Source organism: Bombus huntii, chromosome 10 (genome assembly GCF_024542735.1).
Source record: "Bombus huntii isolate Logan2020A chromosome 10, iyBomHunt1.1, whole genome shotgun sequence".
NCBI lineage: Eukaryota > Metazoa > Arthropoda > Insecta > Hymenoptera > Apidae > Bombus > Bombus huntii.
Window position 1 is genome coordinate 13,185,969 of NC_066247.1, and position 12,676 is coordinate 13,198,644.

At 38.2% G+C, this 12,676-nt stretch overlaps 2 protein-coding genes across 6 annotated transcripts in view; one reads left to right on the forward strand and one right to left on the reverse strand.

The window, feature by feature from the left end:
• The first annotated feature begins 115 nt into the window (after window positions 1–115).
• Window positions 116–9,122, forward strand: LOC126870441 (tubulin polymerization-promoting protein homolog). Of its 3 annotated transcripts, XM_050628162.1 has the most exons (5): window positions 116–440; window positions 583–1,408; window positions 4,904–5,303; window positions 5,687–5,819; window positions 6,458–9,122. In XM_050628162.1, exons 3-5 carry the CDS (start codon window positions 4,912–4,914, stop codon window positions 6,635–6,637), a joined length of 705 nt encoding a protein of 234 aa, XP_050484119.1. In that variant the 5' UTR covers window positions 116–440; window positions 583–1,408; window positions 4,904–4,911; the 3' UTR covers window positions 6,638–9,122. The 3 variants fall into 3 exon arrangements, with proteins under 3 accessions (XP_050484119.1, XP_050484120.1, XP_050484121.1); XM_050628163.1 differs by lacking the exons at window positions 116–440; window positions 583–1,408 and adding an exon at window positions 2,542–2,780; XM_050628164.1 differs by lacking the exons at window positions 116–440; window positions 583–1,408 and adding an exon at window positions 3,212–3,579.
• A 198-nt stretch (window positions 9,123–9,320) lies between these two features.
• The window catches only part of LOC126870428 (protein TANC2), a 48,481-nt gene continuing 45,125 nt past the window's right edge, over window positions 9,321–12,676 (reverse strand). For all 3 annotated transcript variants that reach the window (XM_050628137.1, XM_050628135.1, XM_050628136.1), the window contains 4 exons: window positions 12,172–12,620; window positions 11,711–12,012; window positions 11,022–11,441; window positions 9,321–10,773 (listed from right to left, as the gene is read on the reverse strand). In XM_050628137.1, the coding sequence (XP_050484094.1) occupies window positions 10,471–10,773; window positions 11,022–11,441; window positions 11,711–12,012; window positions 12,172–12,620 (1,474 nt within the window). In that variant the 3' untranslated portion in view covers window positions 9,321–10,470. The remainder of the gene's footprint in view (window positions 10,774–11,021; window positions 11,442–11,710; window positions 12,013–12,171; window positions 12,621–12,676) is intronic.

A 12,676-nucleotide genomic window follows, 5' to 3' on the forward strand; every position in this document is an offset into this window, starting at 1 on the left:
ATCGTATAATGATAGTAAATTATCATAATTAATAATTCACCCACTTTACCGACGCTTAACCTATGCCCAATTGATGTTGTATAGCTGTAAGTCAGTATAGTCGTTAGTACAGTTAAGTAGCCGCCAGATAAGTAACCGATAGGAACGCCCTTCGCTCACGCGCGCTTCTCACACACGCATACCCATCGCAGTCTGTCGTTTAGTAAGTTGACAAGCGAAATGCATATGGTTTTGCATTATAACTTCTCATTTATTTTTTTACTCGATGATTAAGAAAATCAAAATTAGAGAGTCATCTTCTACATGGATGCAACGAGGAATCGAGTAAATGAACAACTGGCGAAGTGTGTAAATCATTAGCTAACAGATAAGTGGTCGCTGACTGGAAAAATCCGCTTCTAGAGCCCCTAGCGCAGCTACTTATTTATCGACAACTATATGTAAGTGCACGCTTCGATATAGAGAGGGGTAATCCATAATTTTCATAGCGACTCGAGGGTCATAACGCGTAACTAGTTAACGATCTGTCATTTCACGATCAAACATTTATGCGTACGTTTTCTATACCTGTATGTTTCGTAGAATCCTATGGATGGTGGGGATAGCCACAGCAAGTCGTATGACCGCGTCATTGAGTCATACTACTTGAATGTACAAAAGTCAACTTCAGACTTCTCTGGGACCCATGGGAACAGGTCAAGGATATTGCCAGAAGTCGATTTCGTGTATACACAGGAGTTTTTAGACGGAAGCATTTATCCGCTGTGATTGATGGAACCTTAATATTAAACTTTGGGTTTGTAATCGTGGAATAGATTTAGAATTGATGGAATAAAACCGACGAATGGTTAAGCCTACTATGCCTACACTACATCCGTATTGCTTCATGTTGCATAATAAAAGTTCCAACATTTGTAGAAACCTATACAGATAGACGTTAATATTATCTATTATTTGTATATTTCTTCGATATTATCGCTGAATATCGCTAATCATATCGCTGAATGAGTACATACATCGCGTACATTAAGCAAACACTCGAGGTTATAGATTATATCGCGATAATTTGCCATTGCAAACAGAGAAACAAGTAATATATTGTATAAAATGAATGATTAATGGACAATGAATAATAAAGATTTTTATGCGTAGAAGAAGAAAGTAGGTGATAGAAGTGGCGAGTATAGTTGAAGGTGTTACTGGTGTAGGTGGGGATGATGTTGGCGGCAGTAGTGGAGGAAGTTCAGTTTCGTTTTCAGTCTCATCCAGGCTGGAATTGCGGCGATGAACGCGACTAAAATACACTAGAAATCCGGTGTTCAACCCGACGAAGTTCAAGAATCAATACAGTGCGTGAATACTCTGAAGGGGTTGCACGGTGGTGTGTGGCAATAAATTAGCTGAAAAGGTGACCACTTCTACTAATCGCCCTAACGCATTATCATCATCAAGTAAAGAAACGGAATTCAATTTATAATCAGTTATTCCAATTATAATCATTTTATTCATATATTTAGCAACGTACAACAGCACAACATTGTAATTATTAGCATTTTTAACGCCAAATGGTTCGATTGTACATTGGTAATGAGGATAGATAAAATATCAAAGTGTGTCTCGACCAATTTTTCTCTAAACCACTCAGGCCCTTTTAAATAATATCGACACGAATTTCATTCGTTCGGTTTGCTTCCCTTAGTCGAGCGGCGACTCGGCTATTTCGATGCTTGTCGTAATATCGTTGACGTAATGACCAAATATAAAAGCGAATAAGGCATCCCGAGCAGAGATAACGAGCATCGCACAGCTTTTCCAGAATACGAACGAGAACGACATCGACGAACGTTTACTGGCTACAGATAAAGAGAAACGAGTTCGTTTCGTTGTATATGTCGGAATCGCGTGTTTAGTCTGTTATCAAATATAACGATGCAGTCACATAGGAAATTCGCTTGCCAAGAGTCTCGTCCAAGTTGCAACTAGTTTCTATTTATTAACAAAATACACAATTACTGTATATTGAAAATGAATAATAAAGAAACAATTTAGGGAACTCCTAGCGAAAGAAGCGATTTCCTATCTATGCTTTTATTCTTATAAAATTCTTTGGCAATTTTATTTAACAAATACTGAATTACCAAATAACGAAACAATTTAGAAGGCTGTTATAATGATCGACTTTCGTCAACGTTAACGAGTCAATAATTATTATTACCAGCTTCGTGAAATTTCCCATCTATTTCTCAATTTTATCAGACATCGAGTTTATCGCTAAACTTTAGACAGGCTGAAAATATCACTCACGAGGATTTTAATAGTCTGATCGTTCGACGAGGCGTTTTGTTAGAATGGGACCCCCGCGGGTCTCATTTCGGCTGCAGCTAAGGGTGAAACGCAGTTTCAAAGATATATCGAGAAGGGTGACTGCGTGCTCCGTTGAACGAGGAGATCGATATAACACATGCGCCCTACGGCACAGATTCCTAGCTGAAACCTGCGTTCAACAGCATTTCAGCTTGTACACAAACCGCGGCTCCAGTGTTCTGTGTTCTCTGTTCCCTTCCGTCGCCAGTCGGCTCGTTTCTCTCTCGCGATAAATCCTTTCGAGCAAATCAACGTCTTATCAGTCGTATAGATCGATCATTTTCATTAATCGTGACAATTCGTTTAGTCTGCAGAATGATGCAGCAGTGATTACATTTTTGTTCTTCTTCGTCCGGTGCCATTGCGCGTAATTAGGTTCGCTCCTTCGACTTCTACTTCGGGTACTAATTGATACGGTGAGTTCATAATGCAATATTAATATTATTATCTATCTTTTATCGTAGAATGTCTTCGTAGTTCTTGATAGACTGGATTTTTATAGAAAATCGTGTTTTTATAATTATAGGTAAAGAAATGGATTTTAAATAGCGATTTATTTCATATGCGATAAATTTCTAAATATTAATACGAGTTTACTTTGAATATTCGATTTTTCTTTGGATCATGGACTTGGATTGGATATATTTTATTTAGGATCGCTTACTTTGGACATTAGATTTTTCTTTGGATCTTGTATTTTGAATATTTTCTGTACGTTTGCGTATCATAGACATTTTGTACGTTCTCGTACTTTTATTACAGTTTAAGCAGTCTAATCGTTAAAAATTGTTTATTTGGCAGAAAAATCGACGAGAACAAAGGCCAGTGTCATAGAGATTCGTGTCTGTTCCTCACCTTAGTACACAAAATGCACTCATTCGACACCTGATCAGCATTACTCAATCGCTCCCCGCTTCCTGTTCCTTGCTAATTGCGCTAACACGAATGTCGTCGTAATCTCTATTTATAGTCGTGAAATAACAACGTTTCTCCAGCTTGTTGTTGACCTTCTGCCGTTTGTACCGTTCCCATGCGGGCAAAGACGAATTTACCTGACCATTAACCAAGCAGTAATTAACATTTCGCTGAAATATAAACGAAGTTTCATTGTAAATAAACTGTCGACGATATCGACGAGCATGAAATCAGCGAAATAATTCGTCGCCTTTGAACAAATGGAAAATGAACGATGGATTCAATTAGATTAACGTACGGGTAAGGTTGTTTCCTGAATTGCACGGTGTGTGTAGTTGTTAATAATAAACCGTTAACAAACTGTTATGAACGCGAGAATGTTTGCGGATAGCTTCAGATAAATTACGATTCTATTAGCCTCGCTAATATTAGCTTCGTTTTTCGATACTTTACGGTTTGAGAGAAGCACGTGAAGGTTTTTATTAACTCGATATTTCCATAGAAAGGAACATCGTGTAATAAAAGGTGTACAATGTATCAGAAACTTTTCAAAATTTTTACGTAAGAAATTTTCTATCGATAAGTTATTGATCGATCGACGATTCATCGTTAAATAAATTCAACTTAAGGACAGCTCCGATCATTTTGTCTAGCTACACCATTTAAAGTTACTCTATATTTATGGAGCCTTAAAGTATATCTTCTAGATCTTGTTATATTTAGAAAAAGATACAGATAAAAATGTCCATAATGTTTTATATTTAGAAATGTTTCCCTATTTATACCACTGTATACGAGGTGTATAGGAAAAGTTTGATCGGTAATCAAAGAAATGGGCTACCAAGATATCATTTTCCAAAAGACAAAGTGTTTCATTCCTGTCATTTACACAACGAGGTGTCTTAACTGAAATGACGATAAAACCGAATGATTTATCAGAGAATGCTCTTTCCCTCGGAATATAGAAAGTCAAATAAGAGCTGCAGTCGTTCTATTGTAGTTTTGCCTCCTTTATTCGCAACAATGCCTCGAGACACAATACTGTCTACGTAAAGCAAACCAATATGGAAGAGTACAACTATTCCCGATAGCCGATCGAGTCTCAAAAACCTGTTTCGTCACAGAAATTCTGTATTGATTAACTCAATCGAGAATCATTGTTTGCAACACGTCGATAAGATCGGCTAATGGATTATTCCAAGACGCGCAACTGGTATCGATTCGATCAACGAAATTGTATTGGATAGATATTAAATAACGAAATTAATAGAACAGATTTCAGAAAGAGGTTTACGTAATCGTGCGTAATTTGCGTGGATTAAGGAACGCTGTTTGATCGCTGATTAGCTCATAAGTGTCAATTTCACCGAGCCGCCTACGAGAATTATGTTAAACCGATAGCTCGCGTTACTTGACCTCAAAACGTCGCCGATATGTCTACCTAGATGTTAATAGCGTGTAGATACATTTAGCGCCGCTGTTTTTTGCTCAAACTTGACCCTGATTCGCTCGCTTTCCATTACACGATGCATTTCTCACGCTGAGTCTACCAAATCGGTGGATCTTCGTTCTAGCGTCAACTGTTTCAAATCATGCATCCCCTAATTTCTTCATGATATTTTAGGCGCAAATATGCAAGCCGAGAAGACGGACAATGAAACTGAGAAAAACGACACGAAGATAGAGCAGAACGATGCTCAGGCGGAGAAAAGCGACGCTGAAGTTGAAACGAAAGTGGAGACGAACGATGCGAGTAAGAAGTCAGCCGAAGAAGCAGTGATTAACAAGGCAGCAAATTTGAAGATCGAAGACGAAAGTGGAAGTTCGGCGCCTAGCAGTCCCAGTGCCACGCAGCCTGCAAGCTTTTTGGCAAGCTTTAAGGCGTTTTCGAAATTCGGTGACCCAAAAAGCGACGGGAAACTGATCACGTTGAGTCAGAGCGACAAATGGATGAAACAAGCGAAGGTGATCGATGGAAAGAAGATCACTACCACTGATACGGGCATTTACTTTAAGAAACACAAGTACGAGAATACCGATGATGGGAATAATAATAATTCATCGATTATTTACCTTTCGAAGCATTTTTTCAGATTAAAAGTCAGATTTCTGAGGAAGAATTTGCTATTCTTATTTTATGTATTTTATGTATTTTCTATATGTATTATATATTTGTTATTCAGAAATATTAGTCTTCCAGTATGTGTACGTTAATGTACATTTAGGTTTTACATACGTATGTATGATGTTTTAAAGTAATTTATCTTACGAAGCAATCGTCTAAATGATTATTTGAAAAGATAATTACGAAAAGATATTCATCTTTTTCAATGGTATCGTAGATTTCAACAAAATAATAAACGGATCAGTGTCCGAAGTGTTGACGAGGAATTGATTCTGCTTTTAGATCAATGAAACTGGGTATTGAACAGTACAAAGCGTTTTTGGAAGAACTGGCTAAAAATAAGAAGGTTGACTTAGCAGAGATGAAGAAGAAAATGGCCAACTGTGGGCCACCCGGAGTTACCGGTGGTGCTGTAGTAAGTCTCGTACATAAATACGCTTCAGAAATTTCTTCATTCTATAGTCTACTTCTAGAGAAACGACTAACATCGAACACGGTCAGGTTCATAGTTTATAATTTAATCGATGAGAACAAGTTTCTTCGATGGTTTCATAAATGAATCTAAAGCAGCGGTAGTTTGTCCATTTACTTATCGCGACCTTGTTCGTCACGATATCGACATTGAAGATTTACGATATTGCTACACCTGACCTCTGAATATAATTTGTCAGCGATGTGTCTTAAATTCTCGCCTACGTATCATATAATCGTCGAGTAACCTTCTTCTTAATTAGGTCCATCTGTGTTAAACGTCTCGAGAATATGCTGGAAAAATCCATATAGCGATTTCGTTAGAGCTAGATTTTTCATTCCAAGTTTTTATTCTCAAATTGAGTAACGTAGATGAATACGTAAGTAATTTAACGACTTGTTATATCCTTCGATACCACGTAGTTGCAGTTGTAAAAGTGAAATTTCCATATCAGAGACAGTAAAAATAGGTTTGCGATATATGTACCATATGTTGCTTTATCATATTGCTTTATGTTGCTTTATCATATTGCTTTATGTTGCTTTATTTTTACACTATCTATATAACTAACCATTTTTCAGGCGGGCAAAGCAGCTTCCACAGTGGACAGACTCACAGACGTCAGTAAATACACAGGCTCTCATAAACAACGTTTCGACGAGAGTGGTAAAGGCAAAGGAATCGCTGGTCGAAAGGACCTGCCCGATCAGTCCGGCTATGTGCAGGGCTACCAGAATAAAGACACCTACAAAGCCCACTAGCTTCAGATTCGCGCGCTTCTGCGATGTCTTTGACACTCTGTTGTCCCGTCCACGCACTTCATACGAAACGCTACATGTCGCGTTCTTGCCTCTTCACGTTCCTCGACTGGCACAAGGATCTTCCGTTGCAACCTGTTGACACGCAGACAATCGACATAAGGAACGACGATGATCGGCAAACGCGTTGAGAGCTTTCCTCGATGATACCTTTCGGGCGACCCAACGAGGAATTTCAAGAATTTCGCTCAAGATCGATTTCCTTCGCGACGAACAGCGACTCGGGAAGCTGGTGATGGTTTATTTGGACGATTATGTTATCATAGATGATAATGCAATTTTGCAGGATAGTTTATGAAACATCTGCGAGTTGAGCTATTTTAACGAAGATACTTTTTCGTTGCTAATCTTCTGAATGCAATTCCGAAGATATTAGGATATTCATAGATCGTACTGTTCGAATTTTTGATGCTACGCTGTGAACATAGTTTAACGTTATGTGCCTCATTTGCTTTGTACTTTATTTCACGTCAGCCGGCTCGTCGGTCGGAGCTTTTTCGCTTTTCACAGGACCATTTATCGCCCGGTCGTGATGCAATTTCAATGCGACTAATCGTCGCGTTTCTATCATTGCTTCTCTGTACGATTCTCAGTGAATCCAAAGAGCGTGCGATTTTATCGCAATAGGTTCGTTTAAATCGATCATCCAGTTGGGACGATATGAGAACGATATAAATTCTATCCTATTTTCATACTACCGTAGTTACGTTTCGCATGGTTCCGATTTAATATACCTGACTCGCGTTTCTTTTTTCTTGTACATATTGTACAACAGTTCGACAGGGTCGCAAGTACAAATACTATCGCTCGGTTTTCCTTCGTTTATCAAGCGCGTGTTCGATCGAAAGTTGAAAAGCTACTCGTCAAGGCATTAGTTGGCAGATACTCAAACTTCGAAATTTCTTTTCTACGATGTTCTCGATCGTAGATAGTATATGACACAGCATGGAAACTATAACAGTGTAGATTTACGCTAATGCTAGTCAGAATTAGTCGAAGTTTATCGAGAATTTACGAAAATTACTGGAACGACGAAATCGAAGTTGCAGAGCAAACAATTCTAATTTCTTCTATTAGGTTGAGTAATGAGCTTACGTTGAGCGTTACTACATTCGTATAACATTTATCTACAATCAAGGAATAACTTTTTTATCCTGTTTCTCTATATAAAGATATATATCTTTCATAAAAAGAATTCAAATACGCGTATCTTTACATTCTGCGAACATTTTTGTGATATTCTCCGAAACGTTCTAAAATGCATACGCTAGGCAGAGGCGAACGAACTTATTACCAAACTCAACGCTTAAGTACTCGTACGTGCGCATGTATACTCTCTGCTATCCTCTTCGAGGGTCATCGCGCGGGTTTTTGGTGCAAAGCTACTTTTTTAGGGCCCTCTTGCATAATAATTTACTAAATAATAATATTCATAAATCGACTAGTTACAAGTTTCAAGTTATACGCCATAAATTTCCTTTTCTACAGCTTTATAATTTTTCAAACGTCAAATAAGATAAAAAATTCACTTATAAAAGCTTTCGTTTCTTTTATCAGCAAATTTATTAATATTATACTTGCAATGATATTTATTAGACTGCGATTTTTTATTAAGTAGAGCACTTGTTACAATTTGTAATAGGCGAAACAAATCCCTATATAAATTCTATTTCTTTAAATGTGTTCAGACGAACAGAAATTTGTATAGAAATTCGCAATTCGTGTAATATGGCAGAGTAATTTGTATAATTTGACTAATAACATTGGTTCAAGTGTGTCAGATTGTGAAACCGCATATGTACAACGTGTATATGGTCGACACGAAAGGTTGGAGTATACGATGGAATCGTGATTGCATTAATGTGATTATGCGAATTTCGAGATATTTATGGTTACATACACATTAATCGAATTAAAGTGTACTTAAAAGATGACCGCCTGGCGCGCAATGGCGGTAAGACCAAAATCCGTAACTCTCTCTTGGTACTAATTCTCCGAGATATTTAAATGAAAGTCACCGTTTTCAATTTGGAGGTACGACTGTGGAAGCGAAAAGGTACTTTTTTTTATTAACGGGTATTTAAAGAATATTGGAACAAAAATATTATTTATTCTATGTTACATCCTCAGAAAAATACTGAAAAGATTATCGTTGATTTAATACTGTAATATATTTGTTCTTTGTATTCTTTATATGAAATTTATCTTGAAAAATTCTTTGCAATTTTGTTTTCAATTTAGAAGATCATCTCGCTTTCACAAGAGTGCCATCGTCGTATCTGTAAAGCACTTTACGAGTTCTCTTTAATCGATGAATGTACACTGTACACTTATTTAAGCCATTTAAGGGACAACGTACCTCGATGGATGCTCTTCTAATTTTAGAAGACTTCTGATCATTCGATATAATAAAGGCAAGTTGAAGGAATTTTTCATGCTGTTAGCCACTCTATCCTAATATTCTTAGAATAAAGTAGGATTATTTAAGTCGATAGAACGTTCGAGTCAAGCTGTGAAATTTGTCTTGCGATTCGAGTTTGAATGTTAAGATGTCGAAGTTTGGTTGACTCAAACAACGCTGCTGTCTTATCGACGTACGAGGGGGACGAAATAACGAACGAGTGTCTTTCAATAAAAAGTTGATTTATTTCGAACCTCTGTGCTCCAAGGCGGAGACGAATAATATCGTAGTTTTGAGTCCGTGTAACATTGTCGCAGACTTCGTCTAATATAAATTCGGACACTATCGATCTTTCGTTTGGATTATAACCGGTTACAGAGGAATAGGTGTAAATTAAATGCTTGGCAAGCGAGTGCATTATAAATACGTCAGCGAGATCGTTGCGTTTCGTACGCGTGGAAAAAAATAGCCATTTTGAATTTAATGGCTGTGTAACATATTTAAAACGCTGGAATATCAGAATTCTCTTTCATGGGCGCATTTCTTTTTTTTTCCGTTTACGTATACTTTCTGATATAGTATATTAAAAAGAAAATACTGAAAGAAACAGAGAGGAGGAAATAATTAAATAACTTTGATTTAAATTACAACGACACTAAAAACCAATTTCTCATATGCGTAATATAATACAAATATTTATATATATATTTACTATATATATAGAAAAATGTGTATATATAATATATATATTAAACTCTGTATTCGATTCAACATCGAATTGAACATCGTATAAAAACCCTAACACGGTCATGCAATACAATTGCACAGAGAATAAAGACGAAGAGCTTGTAAATCCTTGCAGATTTTCGAGATTAACCAAGAAAACGCAAGGTGGAGGAATATTTCTTCGAATACGTATAACGTACGCAACGAGTCGTATAAATTAAAAAAAAAAAAAAAAAAAAAAAAAAGGAAAGAAAACGAGATACTTTATTTATTTCGAATTGCTTGCAAACATTTCGAAAGCAAATCTTAAGTTACGACAGTCATCGTATATATCTTTCGTTAAAGAAATCTTGCAGGAATCGTGAGTTTACTTGAGAAAATATCAACTCATAACTTAAATACTTTAAATACTTTTTACTTACTTCGAATTGCTTTCGAACATTTCAAGAACAAATCTTAAACCACAATGGTCATCGTATATCTTTCGTTTAAAAAATCTTCGAGGAATCGCGAGTTCAGTTGAGGAAAGATCAGTTCGTAACTTAAATACGCATGCAAAGCTTCTTGAATTTGCACTATAGTCATTCTCCTCACTAAAGGAGCATTCTTTTTAACAAACCGGAAGTCTTTTACGACAGAAACAGTAATATTACAACTCTGTGAGTGTGTCGACCGAAGCTCGAAGACGAGATCTGTTGGCGGAATCAATCGATCCTTTGCTGGTCCCTACCCCGTCTAGTCTGGAGACTATTTCTTCTCTCAGAGCCACAAGGACGCGTCTATCCTGTCGATTTTGTGGCGGTGCAATCTGTAGTGCCTCTTGAACGTCCGATAATGCGTCTTCCAAGAGGTCTGAATCGACTCGTGCCTTTGCTCTCGCGTAGAATGCTTCGTATGATACTGGGCGAACTTTCAGAGCTTCGTCAGCGAGCTCGATTGCTTCCGCATATTCCTGTTTGGATAAAAGACGAAAACAATTTGATCATAAATTACTTAATTCTATTCTCTAAATTCTCTAAAGATTCTACTCTACATATATCATAATCTTGGAACAACTCCATTCAAAAGCTGCTTTGTTACGATAGGAAAAAAAGGGAAACAAAGTTGCGTAACATTATACGTATATCTATAAATAGCTCAGCTGTACTATGAATGAAAGTATTAGGAAACCTAGTTCGTTCAATATACGCAACTACTCACATTCATCTTGCGCTTGCATCGACTGAGGTTGAGCAAGAAATTCAGCCGAAGTTGCGCAAACGTCTGCAGTTGCAGCATCATGTGACCCTGCTCCTGCCCCTGGCAGTCCTCTTCCGGCGATGCTGGGAACTTTCGAAGAGCGTACGCGTATCTGTGCGATGCTTCTTTCAATCTATTCTTTCGATACAGCACGTTTCCATCCTCGAGAAGTTTGTTCAATAAAATTAATAGGACGTCGGGTTTTCCAGCGGCCATTGCCCAAGTGGCGGGGCCCAATTTTGCCCCGCGGCGGAGGAAACACTGCACCACCGGTATGTTTCGACATCCGATCGCTCGGTCCAAAGGTCGCATTCCGTGCAGATCGACGTGCTCGACCGCTGCTCCTTTCTCGAGCAACAATTGCACGAGCTTTGGATTGCCCTGGGAAAATATTGACCGCGACATTACGGAATTGTGAGTTTTCAAATCCCTATCCGATAATAATAAATCGCAATGCAGCTAATAGATCGGCAGTTTAACAAATTTTACGTCTTTTTTTTCGATATTCCATTTTTCTTCAAATTCTTTGCATTCGATATTTTACATATATTAGATATTATCCGTGCGACGTTGCAATATCTGTACACTTTGAAATACCATTCCCACAAATGTATAAACGTAGATAACAGATAAATGTGAAATAATCTTACCTGGAAAGCAGCCAAGTCCAGAGGAGTTCTCCCAGTATTATCATTAGTGTTCACATCAGCGCCATGATCAATCAGATTCTGTACAGCAGCTAGTCTTCCTCTTACGCAAGCCCAGCAGAGAGCAGTCAAACCTTCCTTATCTCTGCTTTCCAACACGGAACCCTTGTCCAAAAATAATTCGATTAAATTTGTGTGACCTTCCGAGGCAGCTAACATTAACGCGGTGCGACCAGCTGGATCCCGTTGGTCCAGAAGAGATGCCGCATCATCCAGAATGGCATCGGTGCTACTTGAGAGCGTCCCTGTAATCGTATCATCAAAATGATTTCCTTCGAGTGAAAAATCTATCTGGCCAGAAACTTCCGCGCGTTATTATATCCTTCGATGTTACAAACATTCAATCGAGTCGAATATGGCTGAAGAAAAACGTAACAGAATTAAGAATAATTTTTGATATTAACCTTGCAGAAGTCTTTCAGCTGTACCCCAGTGTCCTTCTCTCGCAGCCAGCATCAGAGGTGACAATCCCTTCGCGTTCACAGCAGTTGGACTTGCTCCTCGAGCCAGTAACGCCGATACAGTAATGGTAGAACCATTTGCAGCAGCAATAGTTAAAGCAGTCTCTCCTATCAAAGTGTCAGGCCGATCCACGATCACTTCGGCCATGTCTAATAAATATTCGACAATGGACTCGTGGCCTTGAGCCGCTGCAGCAACCACAGCTTGTTGAGCAGCTTCCTCTCTGCCTATTTCTTGCGAACCTTCGATTTCGCTTACGTTGGTTGGAATTACCCAATCGCAGGCTAAGAGATAACCAACCACTGATAATCTTCCGTATCTCGCCGCGTGAACCAAAGGACACTGTCCTGCCATGTCCGTGTGGCCTAGCGAAGCTCCAGCAGCGGCTAACCTAAATCAGGGTTTGGATCTTTTATTGTACGCTCTGTACGGGTCTTTAGTATGAAT

What these genes read in the sequence shown, in the direction of transcription:
- LOC126870441 (XM_050628162.1), top strand. Translation starts at nt 4,912, where the DNA reads ATGCAAGCCGAGAAGACGGACAATGAAACTGAGAAAAACGACACGAAG. An exon ending in ATTTACTTTAAGAAACACAA is followed by an intron (nt 5,304 to 5,686) that starts GTACGAGAATAC and finishes TTCTGCTTTTAG; the next exon opens with ATCAATGAAACTGGGTATTG. An exon ending in GAGTTACCGGTGGTGCTGTA is followed by an intron (nt 5,820 to 6,457) that starts GTAAGTCTCGTA and finishes ACCATTTTTCAG; the next exon opens with GCGGGCAAAGCAGCTTCCAC.